The sequence below is a fragment of the Nomascus leucogenys genome, chromosome 20, assembly GCF_006542625.1.
Source record: "Nomascus leucogenys isolate Asia chromosome 20, Asia_NLE_v1, whole genome shotgun sequence".
NCBI lineage: Eukaryota > Metazoa > Chordata > Mammalia > Primates > Hylobatidae > Nomascus > Nomascus leucogenys.
Window position 1 is genome coordinate 39064247 of NC_044400.1, and position 18847 is coordinate 39083093.

Below are 18847 nucleotides of genomic sequence, written 5' to 3' on the forward strand. Positions count from 1 at the left end.
CCTGCCTCAGCCTCCCAAAATGCTGAGATTATAGGTGTGAGCCACTGTGCCCAGCCTGTCTGATTTTTGACTAATCTAATTATATAGCCAGACATCCAATTTTGTTCAAGTCATTGATAAAAATTTTTAAGCAGTACAGGGTTAACAAGAGGCCTAAGATGACTCAAACTAGCTATGTCTATCTAAATTTAATCCATTACCTAACATATATTTTTGGGGAGATTATAATTTAGTCAGTTAATAATCAACCTGATTATAGGAGCAATCTGCCCTCCTTTATGCTGATATTGGTGGCAAAGTACAAAGAAGCATCATTGATTCACTAATAACAAATATACTGAGTGAACAAAGACTCACAAAATAAGGCACAAAGAAGCAGACCAGGCTTTGATAAAAAGCATCCAATAAGGTGATCCAGAAGGTATGGGGTAAATATGCCTAGAAATGAAGCAGATAATGGGGAGGGAGTAAGATTAACAAGGGTCCAAGAAAAGAAACAACACAAGCCAGTACTTACGTTTGTTTCTCTGAGAGAAAGCTCCATTTCTTCAAGTGGTATTTGTCAACAGAGGTAAAGATAAGGGTGACTGAATGTGATGGGTTCACAAGTAAACATGATGAAAAAAATCCTTGAAGGAACATTTATTCAACTCATGTTGCCTTTATTACAGGATAAATTTTAAATCTAGCTGAAATATAGCCAGTAGTACTAACTTCTCCTTTCCTACTGATCAGAAAGTGCTGTTCCAAAACTTCTCCAACTCCATCCATTTCTCTTTCTCTAAATTACTCCCTTCATTCCAATTCACCATCAACTGTCTCTATGAATGGCTGGATAGCCATCTAACTGCCCTCTTTGCTTCCTCCCCTATTCTCAATCGAATCTTCCGAAATCAGCCAGATGGTCTTAAACCCATTTCCCATTTAGAAAAAAAAAGGCAGCTTGCTGCCAGTGCAGTATTCTTAAGGCAAATTGGAAATGGACTTAAAAAATGTAAACCAGGTCATGCCATCTCTCTAATTAATCAGATTGACTCCTTCCACTCCCTCCAATGACTTCCCACTGCGTTTCCAATGCAATCTAAGTTTCTTCTCCTGACCTGTAAGGTCCTACATGGTTTGCCCACTGAATAGTTCTCCACGGTTACTTCTTGCCATTTTGATTCTGCAACATGGACCTTCATTCTTTTCCTCAAATGTGCCAAATCCATTCTTTCCTCAGGGATTTACCTGTGCTATTCTCTCTGCCAGGAATTCTTTTCCTGGACCTCCTACATAAGCATTTCCTCATTACTTGTATCCTAGCTCAAGTATCACTTCCTCATACAGGCAGACCAAACCAGTCTAAAAGTTGTGCCCACTCAGGCACTTACTACCATGGAAACCTGAGAAGTATCTCATCACCATCACGAATAATTCTCTCTGTTTAATAAATTTTCTAGTTCTCTCAGTGGAATGCAAACATCATAGAATAGTATGTTGACTCTTTTATTCAAGTGACTAAAACAGTGTCTTGTACATACCAGGTGCCCAACAAATATTTATCGGGTTAATAAAGTATTCATATACAAGCTTTCATGTACCAAAGTGCTTCCTACACAAATCTTAGAGAAAAAAAGAAAGAGTAAGAGACAATAGTCAAATGATTGAAAATGACTTTTCAAACAAGAGCCAACTCTGAATTTGGATTCTGAGGCTGTGTGAAGGATTCTGAGGCTGCATTCAGATCCAGCAGGAAAGAGTGCTATCACTTATTAGTGATATCTGCCATGAACAAAATTGGAAAAACATGTGTCACATCCCTGAGCTAGTCTTTTCCTAACATGTTCTCAGTCTTGTTTTCTTCCAAAGGCAGAGGCTGAAACTTCCTTGAAAATGTCACACTGTCTCTTAAAGAACAAAGCTTTATAAATATACAAATTCTCCATATACATTCTTCCATTCTTTAAAAGAATACACTTGGAATTTTTACACCTATCCTTTTTTGTCCCTTCATCCTCTGGAAAATCAAAGCAATGAAGATTCATTGTTTCCAGTCCACTTTTCTCTATATCTTCTTCTATTATTTCCTCATTGGATATGAGGGATATTCTGCCTGCCTTTCTTCCATAAAATCTCAGCAGAAGCCCAATCCAATGGTGGAAAAGAATGTGCCAGAGACAAAGGGGCAAGCAAAATGCCACTGGACAGGAGAGAACCACTTAGGGATAAGTTAAAATATAACTTCATGCATCTGGAGAAATAGAGGTTGCTCAAAGAACCTAGAATAAAAGGAAAGAAATACAACTTCCCACAGTCACATGAGGAATAGGACTTATAAAAGTAAAGAGAGAAGGAACATGATTAAGATAAATGAGAGGCTGGAGGGATTAACGCACAGGATCCACTGGAAACTGAAAGGGGAAGTCTGGACATGAAGCCAAAGCCAAAAAAGAAGATTGTGTGTGATGAGAGATGGGGGTGAGGCTTTGTGGAAGGGAAGCTTCTGACTGCAGACTTCCAGACTCATCTTTAGAGGAGAGAGATTCTGTAGCTCTGGAGAGTATATTTCATGACACTGAACACAGGAAAACAACCCAAGCATAAAACATAGTTTTGCTGGAGGCCAAGTTCAAAGAAAGGACAAATTTTAGAAGGTAAAGTCAATGAAATCAGTTACCTTTTATCAGCAGCTACATGCTGGGAAACTCTGCCTGCTGTGATCATGTTTTATATAACTGGCCAGCTCACTAGAACACTGTGTACAAGGATTGGTGAGAGGATTCAACAACAGGCAACAATGATCTCACTTCTCCCAAGGATAGGGACAAATAACAATGTTTAGTCCATACAAATGGGCTTTTAAAATACAGGCTATAAAAACTTTGATTGAAAATCTCCCTCAACCCTCCTTTCCTCAGTGGATCTGGAATTTCAGTTATGCCTGGGGCATGGGACAAGCTTCTCTGACATCAACTACATGTTCTTGCATCCTGGCTTGAACTTTAAATCTGACTGGACTCCTTTAGGAAAACCCATGTAGTTCCTTGGTCTGAATGGATTGGATAATATTAGAGGATTATAAGGACCCCTTCTTTTCTGAAAGCTGAATCTGTGATTTCTCTGTTGGTTGTTCTAGGTAGTGTAAGGACACTAAATGACTCTCCATTCCAGAAAGGCATTTCAAGTCAGAATAGTTAGACCGATGAAAATAAGTGCATTATTTTAAATTTGGGATTTCCTCAAATTTCTGGTTAATTCTGGAGGGTAAAAATGACAATGTTGAGAGCTTCCTATGGCTGGAAGTTGTACCTGTATTATCTTCCTTAATCTTCACTTCATTCCCATAAAGAACCTGCAGCACAGGCAAGTTAAAAAATTTACCAAGGTCACATACCACAGAACCAGAATTTAAACTCAGAGTGAACATAACCTATTCTTTCTAACATATACCGAACCACTTTTTAGTGGTGGGATTTCTTGAAAAATTACTTAACCCCTTTGAGGTTCAGATTCTTCATCTTAGAATAGGACCAACACTAGGTTCTGTCTCAACGTGTTTTCATGAAGATAAATCAGACGGGGATGTTAAGTAGTTAGCACAATAGATGGCAATGGGGTTTAGTAAATGTTAGATATTATTGGTTGTAAGATTCAAACTTCAGATTTCTTCTTATAAGTACATAAGGCCCTTCATAGATTAATCTGTATTTACCTCAAAGTCAAGTAAGTGAATATCTGCCACATGAGTAGAGATCTTTTTTTTTTTTTTTTTTGAGACAGAGTCTCACTGTTGCCCAGGCTGGAGTGCAGTGGCGCGATCTCGACTCACTGCAGGCTCCGCCCCCCGGGGTTCACGCCATTCTCCTGCCTCAGCCTCCCGAGTAGCTGGGAGTACAGGCACCCGCCACCTCGCCCGGCTAAATTTTTGTATTTTTAGTAGAGACGGGGTTTCACTGTGTTAGCCAGGATGGTCTCGATCTCCTGACCTCATGATCCACCCGCCTTGGCCTCTCAAAGTGCTGGGATTACAGGCGTGAGCCACCGCACCCAGCCCAGATCTTTTAAAACAATCAGATATTTCAAACAGTTCTAAGTAGACTGCAATATTTGGCTAACTAAGAAAACACACTGGCTTTGAAAATGGATATGTATCCATCCAAGCACTCTTGCTTTAACACCTACCTCTGATTTCTGGCCACTTTTGTAAAGTTCAGGCAGTTGCATGAGGGTCTCTGCAGACACATCTTTCTCCAAAACACCATAAATGACAGGAGGGGCAGATGTGAAGAGGAGGTTGAAGAAGATCAAAACCCAGTAATCAGTCATGGATGTTCCTGAAAATCCACAAAAGAACTGGTACCAGAAAAGGAGGTTCACATAGGCCTGGAGACACAAAGAAGGACATTCAGACCTTAGAATCAGTAATGCGTGCTATGATTACACATTCCACATGCTGCCATTTTGAGCTGGGTGACCTCTGCCTCTCTGCAGTTTTCTTATATAAGAGAGGACCACAATTTACCTTGCGGCTTTTTTTTGATAAATATTTTATTAAAGTGTGCACATGTATGTACACATACACACACACACCCCACTTATTATGTGGTGCTAGCACTGTTCTAAGTGCTTTAGGGATAATTCATTTAATCATTATAACAACCTGGGAATTACATTGTTGTTGCCATTTTACAGATCAGGAAATGAAGTGTAATGAACTGAATGTTAATTTAATTAAGTGTAATTAACTGAATGTTAATCCCAAAATTTATTTGAAATCCTCTTGAAACAAAACTCCCTCTATCTAAGACCAATGTCCTTTCCTGTGGTCTGCCCTACTTGAGAGCACAGAGCACTATCCCCACTGTGATAGTGTTAGGAGGTGGTACCTTTGGGAGGTGATTAGGCCATGGCATTGGAGGCCTCATGAATGGAATCAGTTTCTTTATAAAAGGGACCCCAGTGAGCTCTCATCATCTCATCTCTTTTTATGTAAGGATATAATGAGAAATCTACAATCCAGAAGAAAACCCGCACCGGAACCTGACCATTCTGGTCCCCTCATCTGGATTTCCAGCCTCTAGAATAGTGGGGAAGAAATGTTGTTTACAAGCCGCCTGTCTGTGGTACTTTGTTACAGCAGCCTGAACAGACTAAGATACTGAGGCACAAAGAGACGAAGAAACTTGCCCAAAGCCACGTGGCTAAGAAGTAGCAGAACCAGTGTTCAAACTGAAGGATTCAACTCTAGATGAAGAGAATCTAGCCCAGTGACTGGCACAGACATGGAGTAGGCACAGCACAAATGTCCATTTTCTTGCCTTCTGGGTTCATAAATACATAGTGGTGAAATGGAATGGTGCCAGCAGAGTGGTCAGCCATCCCAGTTTGCTTGGGACTGAGGGGTTTCCCAGGCCTTGGGACTCCCAGTGCTAAAACCGGGACACTCTCAGGAAAACCTGGATAGTTGGTGACCCTAGAGGCCAGGCACAGGCATTCTACATGGTTTCCTGCAGTATTTTGTCTCAGACAAACTAAGTTCACTATAAAAAGCTCTGTGCTCTCAAGGAGGGCAGGCCACAGGAAAGGATATTGGACTTAGAGAGAGTTTTGTTTCAAGGCTGGGGGATACTTCCAATTGATTCTTTGCCTTTAGGTCATTTCCCTAACCACCCTGAATTATTATTTCCTCCTCTGTAAAATGAGAATTATACTACCTTAGGGCTTAGTATCAAGATCAAATTAGAAAATGGTCATCATTGGCCGGATGCAGTGGCTTATGCCTGTAATCCCAGCACTTTGGGAGGCCAAGGCGGGCAGATCACTTGAGGTCAGGAGTTCAAGACCATCCTGGCCAACACGGTGAAATCCTGTCTCTACCAAAAAAAAAAAAAACCAGACAGAAATTAGCTAAGTATGGTGGCGTGTGCCTTTAGGCCCAGCTTCTCAGGAGGCTGAGATGGGAAGATAGCTTGAACTCGGGAGGCAGAGGTTACAGTGAGCCCATATCACACCACTCCACTTCAGCCTGGGGGACAGAGTGAGATCCTGTCTCAAAAATCAAACATACAAACAAGAAAGTAGTCATGATCTGTAAAGTGTCTTATTAAAAAAAATATTGTCATCATAGATACGCTAGAACCTCAGGACAAGGGCCACAATCCTTAGAATAGATTGTGAATTTCTTGATCTCTTGACCTCGTGATCTACCTGCTTCGGCCTCCCAGAGTGCTGGGATTACAGGCGTGAGCCACCGCACCTGGCCAGAATATATTTTCTTAGCCTAGCATCTATGGACATGGATCAGGCCCAGTTTCTGAAAATGTATTGTTTGTGGTTTGGGACGCTATTCTGGGGGAATGAATCCATAGTCTTCATTGGCACCTCAAAGGTTGTCCAACATCCAAGAACCATGGTCTCAGAAAGATAAGCTACTCTAATGGCTTCTGGTCCAAGACCTTTGCATAGCACATAAATCATGCATTGTTTAGCCAGGTAAATAAGAGATATCAATTAAGTCTGGAGATCATCAGTATGAATGGCCACTCAAGGATTACGGAGCAGGAAGACCACTGAGGTCCTGATTCTCTCTACTAACGAACACTCCCTGTCTTCGGGAGTGTACACCATCTCCTCCTAATACTGGTATTTCTTTACTGTTGGATTCAATCTGGAGTTAAAAGGAGGTGAGGAGGTGAATGGATATTGCCACAATAGGGGAGAAGGTGAACAAATGCAAAGGTTTAAAATAAAAACTTGGGAGAGGGGCTCCTCTTTAAAAGCCATTGTTTTTACAATTCCACTAAGTTCTGGAATTGTAAATTACAAGCTGCAGTTTTCCCAGAAGCACATACTCAGGCAGGGAGTTTATACATTTCAAATATTTTCCTAAAGTATCTGAGTTCTACTAAACTTTGACTAACTGCACTAATTCTAATCAGTAAAGTCTTGAGAGATTCCTGAAAAGTGTATTGTGCTGCAGGAAAAAAAAAATGTTCCTACCGATGGACATACACACGCGCACACAGAGTTCTACATTACACATTTGGCATCTCCTAAAAATGACTTTCTTTCCCTAAAAATGACTTTCTTTCCCTAAAAATGGTATTTTAATAGAGTGACATCAACCCATGTCTACTACTAACATACTACATATGCACTTTAAAGACTAAGAGTGAATTTGGCCTAAAATTCACAATATTTACATAATTACCCCACTTAGAAGATACTTACATCTGATTACATATGATTTTATAAAAAAAGGAAACTGAAATTTAAATAGCAGGCTGAAGATTAGAGGCCTGGATTTCTAATCAAATTCTGCCCTTTTATGAATTATAGAATCAAAATGTGGTTCATTTATCATTAAATAACTACTGAGCACAAATACATTTTATAGGTTGGCTAGAGAATTCTTGCATCTGTGAGCAACAGCCAGCCACACGCTAACACATACTAGGCTTTCATCTGTATCTGTGTCTTTATTATAAGACACGGGGCATTAATTTGGAAGAGCTGATATTTTTTGGTATTTCCAGTAAAACGATGCAAACCTTTTCATTCTGCACTGACAGATAACATTAAACATTTCATAATTCTTCTTGTCACAGCCTTTTTTATGGAAGGTCAAAAACTGGATTTTAAATGAAACAGACAGGACTTAATTTAAATGCACAGGGAGTAGAAAATGTTAGCAGATGGACAAGCCTGGCAATTTGCTGTCAGCAGCTGAAACAGCACATTCCGAGCTTAGTTCTGGTAAGACAGCAAGACCAGTCCTGGCTGTTCCCAATACATCAATAAGGAAAGTGAGCTTAGCATAGGACACTTCATCTTCATCCTTGATGCAACAGTCTTGGAAGGTACGAGGGGAAAAAGGACAAATTCTCTGGGGTTACATACCACATTCTTATAGAAAAAATAGAGAATCATGTTGGAAAGCCGTGTATAACACCAGTGTCCATGGACAAGAAGGAGCTTGCTGAGATGTTTGAACTGAGAAACGGCAAAGTCACTGGCCATCACAGCCTGCAGATGCAATGGGGAGAGAATGCCATCCTGAGTGATCAAACATGTTAGAACAGACACAGCACAATTCTTGGGAAACCCTAGGCCTCATATTCTACCTTCTTCTGACTGCATTTGTTCCATACATGAATGAAAATCAGTTTTTTGGATTATGAGCTTTTATCTGAATTTTGTGCCTAAAATACCATCCAACACACACACACACACACACGCACGTGTGCACAAATAGGACGCTCCCACTTCCTTCCTTCTCCTCTCATATCCTCTTCTCTCCCTTTTTTTTCCTCCCTCTCCTGCCTCAAGATCTTTAGGTCCTTCATTCAAATCCTTAGTAGCTTCTTCAGAGTCAGAATTTACGCAGCCATTGCAGGACTAAAATATATATTCCTGTGATTTTAGATGAGCTCTATTTTTAACAAGTGAATAATACAGCTAAAATTACCCAGGAAAATGCTATAATACTCACCTAGTAAAAAAAATCAATGAATGGATAGGTAAACTTCCCGTCTCCCACTCCTCAGCTAGCCACACACAGCCTCACTCTGCCACAGAGAATTTATCATGGAGAATGCTGCCTTTGGATGGTCGAGGCCACAGAACTTGGGTGCACAATATCCACTCACCTGCATGCCTTCTTGACCTGAGACCCCTATCCCAATGTCTGCCACTTGTATCATGCTGACATCATTGGCACCATCACCTTCATGAGGCAGAAAAAAAGGAGAGAAACATATGAGGAGTAAAGAAAGGGTGTAAATGTTGCAAATCAATAGGGGCAGCTCAAGTGAACACATAAATCCTTCAAAGTTCATCCCATTCTGCAAGTTTCCTGGAAGTAAGTGAAACAGAAATGAAGTGGCATCCCACTGCCATCAGGAAGAATTCCAAACTCAACACTGCTTTAAACTCCTTCACGCTATGGCACCTACCCAGACTGATCTTGTTTTTCATGTCACTCATGCTACTTTCAACTCTCCAGATACACCCTTCTCCCTGTAGCCACGCACGTGATACCAACACGGTCCTGATCACCCCCAGCTCACTTTTCTGGATTTCAATTTTTTCTTGCTCTCAGCTTAGATGTCATTTCCTCTGGGAAATCCTTCTCATACTTTTTTAAAGATCAGATGCCCTTTCATAAGGCTTTAGCACCACCCTATGTATCTCTAGCACACCCATCACACAGTATCATGGCTGCATACAGACTTACTGGTCTCCCCCAACACAGGAAGCTTCTTAGGAGGAGGTACCGCATTCCTGCTGGTAATGAACAATTGATCACCAACAATTCACCTGTTTTTCAGTAAAGGTATACTGGTTTTCCTTGGAAATTCTTAGTTTATGTGGTTTGTTAGGGTAAACTGAAACCTCCATATTTATAGGTAAGCAAGTGACGCAGATCTGTACAATCAGCATCTTCTATTCCCTGGCCCCAGTAACTGGTTCAGAGATGGACATATGACTCCAATTAATTAATATTATTATAAGTTATAATTGTTATATATTATATAATGCATGATATAAATTATAAGTGTTATATATAATTTATATGATAAATATAATTATAATGTAATAAATTATAATTATGTTATCTGTAATTATAAATCCAGGAGTTTTTGCTTCGGAAACATCTGGATCCATAAGCTTGAATAATTCATTTATTTATCCGTTTATTCAACAAGATAATTGAACAAAATTCCACCTTAATCCTGAAACTTTACTGCAGCAATCTGAAAAGTGATGCTATCTTTTCACCCAAGTTGTTAATAGGATAGGATGGAAACCCAGGAGTTTTAGGGGAAAAGTTACCTGAGACTGGAAGCAGTCCAGAGGGAAAACAGACACTGAAAGAGAGAGCTGATACGCCAAGTCCTCATATCATATCCTCTTAACATTGGAGTCTCGGAGATCTTAATCTCATACTACAATTCTCTTCAGTTATACTCATTCTTTGGTGTCAAGGCTTTGATATCCACTAGAGTCTTTTTTTAAAATTTTATTTTATTTCTTTTTTTTTTTTTTTTTTCGAGACAGAATCTTTCTCTGTCTCCTAGGCTGGAATGCAGTGGCACAATCTCAGCTCACTGCAACCTCTGCTTCCCGGGTACAAGTGACTATTTGCCTCAGCTTCCCTAGCAGCTGGGATTACAGGATCCCACCACCATGCCCGGCCAAGTTTCGTATTTGCAATAGAGGTGGAGTTTCACCATGTTGGCCAGGCTGATCTCGAACTCCTGACCTCAAGTGATCCACCCAACTCGGCCTCCCAAAGTGCTGGGATTACAGGTGTGAGCCACTGTACCCGGCCTGATATCCACTAGACTTCTGATTCTCAAATTTATATCTCTAGCCAATTTCTTATTCCTAAATTCCAGACTTTTATTCTCACTTCCTACCTGACATCACCGCTTAGATATTTAATGTCCTTTTCAAACTTCACATGAGTTAAGACCCAATTCCCAGTTTCCCCTGCCTCTATCTCAGTAAATGGCAGCTCTGTTCTTTCTGTTCTTAGACATAACTTTGGCGTTCCCTTTCACAACTCTTTCTCTCATGTAACATATCCAATATGCCAGCAAATGTCTCCGGGTCTTTTTTCAGACCATGCCCATTTTTCAGACCATGCCCATTATCTGACCACGTCCCAACCCTTCCTTTGCTCCCAGCTGTGCCCAAGCTGCCATCATCTGTTGCTGAATTATTCCAACTGATTTCATATGTCTTTGCAGTCCAACAATTACTCTGACAGAACAGCCAAATGATCATTTTAAATTTAAGGCAAATCATGTCTCACTTCTGCTCAAAATCCTTCAATGGCTCCCTAATTTTATAATGTCCTCTAAGACCCTATGTGATCTGGCCCTCTGCTGCTTCTCTGACCTTTAATAACCTGCAGAAAACGCCTCCCTTTGCTTAACCGGCTTTGTCCTCTGACACACCAAACATGGTTCCCCTCATGGCTTTCATTTTCACTGTCTTCTCTTCCAGAAATGTTCTTCCCCATGTCTCACATGGCCCTTTATGATTTCCTTCATGTCTCTGCTCACAGTCAACCTTAGCAGTGAGACCTTCTTTGAAAATCGTATTTAAAAGAGCAGCCCCAGCCCATCTCCAGTGCTTTACATCTCCTCATTCCACTTTATTTTTTCAATAGTACTTATCACTATCTGATTCCTTACAGATTTATGCTTTGTTTTACTGTATGCCTTCCTACTAGATGTAAATTCCTTGTAAAAAGGTAGTTTGTCAATTTTATATACTCTTGTATCTCCATTCCTTAGAAAAATGCCTGGTACAATAAAGGCACTTGATAAATATTTGTGTGGAATGGATAAATAAATGAATTCTCATGTCCTTGAATTTAGCTTTCCTGAAGGTAGAACACATGGATTTTTCAGTTCTGTGACTCAGTTTATTACTTGATTTAAGCTTGCTGATTTGGGGGTCTGACACTAAACTAAGAAGTCTGGACTATTATACTGTTTACCATGTCACATCCCTACTATCTGGTTCACAGAAGGTGCTCAAATAGGTGATGGAGGAAGGTACTCAAATAGGTGATGGGAAGAAGTGAATGTGGTACAGAAAAAGGGAGGAGGAAAATGGAAGGAACAGTGGGGGAGGAAAGAGACAGAAGGATCGGCATCTGGTGTGGTGTGAAAGGGAGAAGAGCAGGACTCAGATTCATCCTCACTCACCAATAGCAAGGGTCATCACCTGGAGATGGCTGCGGACCAGTTTCACCACTTCACTTTTCTGCAGCGGTGTGGCTCGGCAGCAGACCACAGCTTGACACCAAGATGTCAGTTCCAGGAACTGCTTTTGTAGACTTTCTTGCAGGGCAAACTCCAGGGTCTTCCCAGTGATAATGAGTCCAGCTCGTAACCCTGAGTCCTGGGGGACAGGAGGCTGAAGTAAATCTACACTTAATGACACTTGCTCTGGCAGGGCTTGAGTTTTCTTCTGAAGTTCTTTCAAAATTGTGCTCATCAGCATCCCACAGGCATCCTTGAAACAAGAGGCAAAAGTGGTTAGCCTCCAGGCTCCCTTGGTGCCAGAACCAGTTACCTTTTTTATTGTCATTTTTTAGCAATTGCTGAATCAAGAAAACCTCAAATAATGAATAACTGATTATTTTCAAAGATTTTACGAGTCTTCCGCAGAGAGTTCTGTGTGTATGTGGGGATGGGTTAAAAGGAGGGGGAACATCTCACCTGTATTTCTTATAAAGAAATAGCTGTGAAATTTCTTCATGTGTGCAATTTGCCTTCTTGAACAGTGAATCCCAAGAGTCCTCTGGTCTCATTCTGCCGATTATTAGCTGCTTGACCTTGGGCAAACTATTTAACCTCTCTAAGCCTTAACTTTCTCATTAAAAATATGCAAATATTATTTCCATCATAATGTTGTTGTGAGGATTAAGCGAAATAATACATGCAAAACTCCTAGGGTAAGGCACGACACATGGCAGGCATTTGAAATAGTAATTATTGTTTTTATCTTTTTTTTGATTCAACGTTTTCATTCACTCACTAAGTAATGAGAAACTATATATTAGAAAACATTCTAAGAGCTACACCAATAAACATGAAAATTCCTGCCCTCATGGCACTTGCATTCTGGCCAGGATGTTCTTTGTGGTACTTATCATGTCTCGTTTGCTTACATCCTCACTCCACACTAGTTAGGAAGTTCTTTAAAGGCAGGTATCACTTTTAGTTTACTTTTGAAGCCTTCGTGAGGCTTGAAAGAGGACCACATCAGGTACTCAGTAAACATTCACTGAATGAATTCTACTCAAGAAGATGAACAATAAGCTTATCCAGAAATTACTGTGTCAAGTGACCACTAAGAACAAATTCCAAATCCAGAAGCAGTGAATTTAAGTTTAGTTTATATGCTAAGTCTGAAATAGTTTATTCGTGAAAGAGCTCTCCCTCAGAGCTTGTTTGCTTTGATTTTAAATGCTGTTTCATCAAGCATTTCTCAACCTATAACAAAATAAGAAAAGCAAGGAAGAAGTAGATGTGGATATGTGAGCACGAAACAGCACAAAAACTATAAACACTCTTGTGGAGTGTTGACAGGGCTCCATTTTAGGAATGAATTTGATCCCATACACCTCCAAAGCCCTTAAGGACAAGTATACGAAGATGAATCAGATATGCTCATACAGCTCATTGCATCAGAGTAAAAATTATTTTTAAAACTCTTCTGGAGTTTGGTTAAATTAAAACGGCACATTTAGAAAGTAACATGCCTCGCAATTACTGAAAACATTAATATCAGATTGTGTTTAAGGTATTGTAATTGAAAGAATACAGCTGCAATACCATACAATAATATAAATATAGTCTTTGTGGCACCGATATGCCTACAGTATACAGAATACGGTCTGTGTGGATATTCTCCAAAATATGATTTTAAATTGTAGTTTTATGATTATAAATTGATTATAAAGGGTTTTGTACTCTTCTATTTATTTGAGTATGTGTTTAGGTCTTACAAATTAACTATTTTTTTCATTTTAAAAATAATAGAAATATGCATACACACACACAGCTAATCTTCATTATCTGTGGATTCCACATTTGTGAATTCTCCTGCTTGATAAACTTTATCTGTAATTTCACAATACTTGAGGTGCTTTTGTGGTTACATGTCACAGAGTGACATTTGAGTGTCACATGCATAGAGTGACATTTAAGTCATGGGATATGCCCATTCCCAGCTGAAGCTGAACACCATGATGCCTTCTTTTGCCAGTTCTCAAACTGTAGCAAAGTCTTCTTTTCATGGGCTATTTGGTGCCATATTTTTTGCATCTTTCTGCTTTTTGTCAGTGATTTTGCTGTTTAAAATGACTCCCAATCATGGGCTGCAGTGTTTCCAAGCAAAAAAGGCTGTGATGTGTCCTATGGGGGGAACTTACCCATGTCAGATAAGCTTTGTTTCGGTATAAGTTACAGTCTGTTGGCAATGCATTTAACGTTAATGAATCATTAATATGCATATTAAATAAGGTACATTTCAGAAGAAACAAGGTCATGTATTGATTGTTGACAGTATGTTGTAGTTAGAGGAAGCTAACTTTGTATCTCCTCTAAAAGCAGTGGTCAGTGTTTGCTAATTCAGAGCTCGAGGCAACTACATAAGCTATAACTCTACAGATAAGGAGAATCAACTGTTTATATGTAATATGTAATATATAATTAGAAAATATACTGAAATAGGAATCAGAAAATTTAAAGTTTAGTAATCAGCTGTACTTAGAGAAATCACGAGCATTTGGAGTCTCAGGTTATAAAACAGATAATTTATCTTCTATGTCTATTTGTTGTAATTGTCAAATGAGATCAGGTATGGAAAGCCTTTCTGTAGATTCTAATATAAATTATGAAGATAGAAAGTTACCAATCTGAGGAGAAAAATTTAAATGAAATTACAAAAATAAAACTTAAAAAATTAAATGACCAATCCTGAAAGGCCTTTGTATATTCCAATGCAGTAACTAGTTACAAACAGGATATGACTATATTAAAACAAATGAAGAAAAAAAACTTTTATGAGAGTAAAAGGTAAAGTTTGTAACTGGCAACACTTAAATCTAATTTGTAAATTGAAGAACAAGGTTGATGGAAATTTGTAAAGATGACACAAAAGTGACTTCAGACATTCCACTGGCTGCCACATTGCCTACTTAGAATGTTACAGGAGCAATTCCTTCACTAAGTGACACACTGGGCTCCATGATCTTCAAGTCCTTTTAAACTCTTAGTGATTCCTGAGGGACTAAGAGTGTGAGGGGGAAAGAAAAGAGTTAAATACTAGTGACTGAGCCCATACTATGTGCCTGGCTTTTTATTTTGAGTCGTAATAAAACTAAATTAATTATGTTTGTTTATTCTGTTTAGTTATTTGGAAAATTCACACATGTGGAATAGCTATCGATAGCAAAAAAGTTATACTCCGTAAATACTTCTTGAATTGATAGTTTTAAATGCCTTTAAACATAAGATAAATTGTGTATTTATAAATAATTTTTTTATGTATATAAATTTAAGGGTACAAGTGTAATTTTTTTACATGGATATATTGCATTATAAATGAATTTCACAATCCTAAAGATTTTACTGTTCGCAACAATCTCTATTTTTCTTTTTTAATGCTTACTGAACCCCTCTCATTTCATAGGAACCGCATTAAACAATTTATATTTTTTCATTTAATGCTCACAAAAACCCCATTAAACAGTCATTACTCTCCCATTACAAGTAAAGAAAAAGCGGCACAGCAGAGTAAGTAACTCGTTAGGCCAAGAATTTGACCGCTAGTCTTACCAACCACCTAGGCTACATTCTTTTGGTGACTGAAATGACTCAGCATTTTCTTGTGTTCTGCCCCCTGCAGCTACTGGGAGTTGGCTGGTGGTTGTGGTTATGGGTCACTGGGCCACCGTAAAGGAGAACCCGCTCTATTTTTCCCTTTTCTCAAAATGTACCATTTAGCTGAGTGCTGGTTGAGGCCCGACCATAAAAACATGCTAACCAGGCCGGGCGCGGCGGCTCACGCCTGTAATCCCAGCACTTTGGGAGGCCGAGGTGGGCGGATCACGAGGTCATGAGATCGAGACCATCCTGGCTAACACGGTGAAACCCCCTCTCTACTAAAAATACAAAAAATTAGCCGGGCATGGTGGCGGCGCCTGTAGTCCCAGCTACTCGGAGAGGCTGAGGCAGGAGAATGGCGTGAACCCGGGAGGTGGAGCTTGCAGTGAGCTGAGATTGCGCCACTGCACTCCAGCCTGGGCGACAGAGCGAGACTCCGTCTCAAAACAAACAAACAAACAAACAAACAAACAAACACATGTTAACCAGTCATGGCAGCCTTGAGCAGGCAAAGCTCAAGAAGTGATCCTGAAGAAAAGCTCCACAAGATCTCAAAGAAGGCAGACTGCAGTGATGGGATTGATATCACTGATGAAGTCTGACTGCTGGAGAAGAACGGGAGGAAGTTTTTCAAGAAAAATAAACAATGTGCACAAATCTTGGAGGGTATCACTACACTGGAAGGCTTCTGAGAAAAATAAAACCCTTATTTATCTGATTAAACATTGGTGTTAGAGATTAGCGGGAGGCAAAAATAGAACAAACTGGGCTGAGTCAAAGCCTCTTAAATTCCTTCTCTTTTAAAAAATGACATTTTCCTCTTCCCTTAAACAGTTCTTCAAACTTATGATATTCTCGGGAGCGCTACCTAGGAATTACCACAAGAGGGCATGATTTCCCTAAGAGTCTATTTTTAGAATTGCCATTAAAAAAAAATTTAATAATTTATTCACCTGATTTCAATAAAAACTATCACTTTTTCTCATCTTGAAAGGGAGGTAGATTCCTGTCTCAGGACTTGATATATTTTCTCATTTTGGGCTAAGTCCTGTCAGATCCCTGGTAATCCAGTGTGGAGGGGGGGAAGCAAATAAAAAAAAAAAAACTTTCTTCTAATGCCTTTATTCAGCAATGATTCCTCTGAATCATTATAATTTTCCATCAAGCCTTTAGGAGAACTATGACACCCTTCCAAGCACAAGGTAGGTTTCTGGATAGAAAAAATTATCAAGAAGCTAATGGTTGCTGGCTGGGGCACAGTGGCTCATCCCATAATCCCAGCACTTTGGGAGGCCAAAGCAGGCGGATCACTTGAGGTCAAGAGTTCAAGACCAGCCTGGCCAACATGGTGAAACCCAGTCTCTACTAAAAATACAAAAATTAGCCAGGTGTGGTGGCCGATGCCTGTAATCCCAGCTACTTGAGAGGCTGAAGCAGAATTGCTTGAACCTGGGAGGTGGAGGTTGCAGTGAGCCAAGATACGCACCACTGCACTCCAGCCTGGGTGACAGAGCAAGATTCTGTCTCAAAAACAAAACAAAACAAACAAACAACAAAAGAAGCTAATGGTTGCTCTTTCGTTTTGTTTTTTATCCTTGCATACATCAAATCTCAAATGTTCCAATGGCTTTGAAAATACAGAAGAACCGATTTAATCTCAATATACGCACTTTACTTTGGGTATTGAGGATAAAAAGCTTGTCATCTGGCTCTAGTAGTTTGCATGCATAAGCTATGTTGACAGCTGTCTCCTGCTTGTCCCCTGTCAGCATCCAGATCTTGATGCCTGCTTTGTGAAGAGCTTCTATAGATTCAGGGACTCCCTCCTGCAGACGGTCTTCAATGCCAGTAGCACCTAAAAAATAACCAAAGTGCAATAGGACTTGTAAGAAACCAAAGCCAGCTGAAGCTCAGCTAGTCTACAGTTGAGTCATATCTGTTAGCCAACTCAACCCTACACTATATAAACTGCCCAGCTGCCTCGGGAGAGTCAAAGGAGGTTTGACGACCCAGACCAAAATTATGTGCAATGTAATATTTTGGGAAGGAAGCCTCAGGGATCAATGGATTTATCAAACTTACTTGTTCTCCGTTTGGCTAGATTTCTTATCTGTAAATTGAAGGGATTTGAGTCAATTATTTATGCAACCTTACACTACAATTTTGTAATTCTATGATATTCCCAAGGATAAAGGCGGGATTTTATTTTTATTTTTATAGATTTAGGGGGTACGAACGCAGTTTTGTTACACTGATATCTTGTGTAGGGGTGAAATCTGGGCTCTCAGTGTACCCATCATGCAGACAGTGTAAATTGTACCTGTTCGGTAATTTCTCATCCCTTGCTCCCTGAGCTATCCTCCCACTTTTCTGAGTCTCCAATGTCTACTATTTCATTTTCCATGTCCATGTGTACATGTTATTTAGCTCTCACTTGTAAGTGAGAACATGTGGTACTTGACTTTCTGTTTCTGGGTTATTTCACTTAAGATAATGGCATCCAGTTTCATCCATGTTGCTGCAAAAGACACAATTTCATTCTTTTTTATGGCTGAGTGGGATTCCATAGTGTGTATATGTGTGTGTGTGTGTGTGTGTGTGTGTGTGTGTATATATATAATATCACATTTTCTTTAATCGTTTGTTGGTGGACACTTAGATATCTGATTCTGTGACTTTGCTCTTGTGAACAGTGCTGTGATAAGCCTATGATTGCAGGTATTTTTTTGATACAATGATTTCTTTTCCTTTGGGTGGATACCCAGTAGTGGGATTGTTGGATTGAAGGGTAATTCCATTTTCAGTTCTTTGAGAATCTCCATACTGTTTTCCATAGAGGTTGTACTAATTTACTTTCCAACCAGCAATATATAAGTGTTCCCTTTTCTCTGCATCCTTGCCAACATCTGTTGTTTTCTGACGTTTTAATAGCCATTCTGACTGGCGTAAGATGGTATCTTATTGTAGTTTTAATGTGTATTTGTCTGCATCTGATAACTAGTGGTGTTGAGCATTGTTCCATGTTTCTTGGCCACTTGTTGTTGTCTTCTTCAGAAAAATGTCTGTTCATGTCCTTTAAAGGGCAGGCTTTTAAAGAATGCTCCTGCCAGTAAGATGCAATGTCTATTTGCAGTGTTCTTTTATAGATCTACAGTTCCCTTTTCTGAAACAACTGGGGCCATATGTGTTTTGGAATTCAAACATTTTTCAGATATTAAAAAAGTAATATGGTGCACATACCATATTCTATAATACTTGGTAATCAAGCATATTAATATTTCTGAAGGAAAACTGACAAATGTTCACATAAATTAGGATAATAAGGAACTATAAATAGTCTTATATCAAATCAGGCATGATTTTTCTGCCAAATGAGTTTTGGCACTAAACCCATGGAGCATTTTTGATTTGGGAATCGCAGATGAGGAAATGTGGACCTATGCTACTTACAC

At 39.5% G+C, this 18847-nt stretch overlaps 1 protein-coding gene across 1 annotated transcript in view; it reads right to left on the reverse strand.

Moving 5' to 3' along the window:
• Positions 1 to 18847, reverse strand: part of ATP10D (ATPase phospholipid transporting 10D (putative)) — a 78596-nt gene that overhangs the window by 12652 nt on the left and 47097 nt on the right. The window contains exons 14-19 of the mRNA XM_030800929.1: positions 17066 to 17250; positions 11706 to 12015; positions 8631 to 8707; positions 7882 to 8007; positions 4165 to 4365; positions 358 to 438 (exon numbers count right to left, since the gene is read on the reverse strand). Of these exons, the coding sequence (XP_030656789.1) occupies positions 358 to 438; positions 4165 to 4365; positions 7882 to 8007; positions 8631 to 8707; positions 11706 to 12015; positions 17066 to 17250 (980 nt within the window). The remainder of the gene's footprint in view (positions 1 to 357; positions 439 to 4164; positions 4366 to 7881; positions 8008 to 8630; positions 8708 to 11705; positions 12016 to 17065; positions 17251 to 18847) is intronic.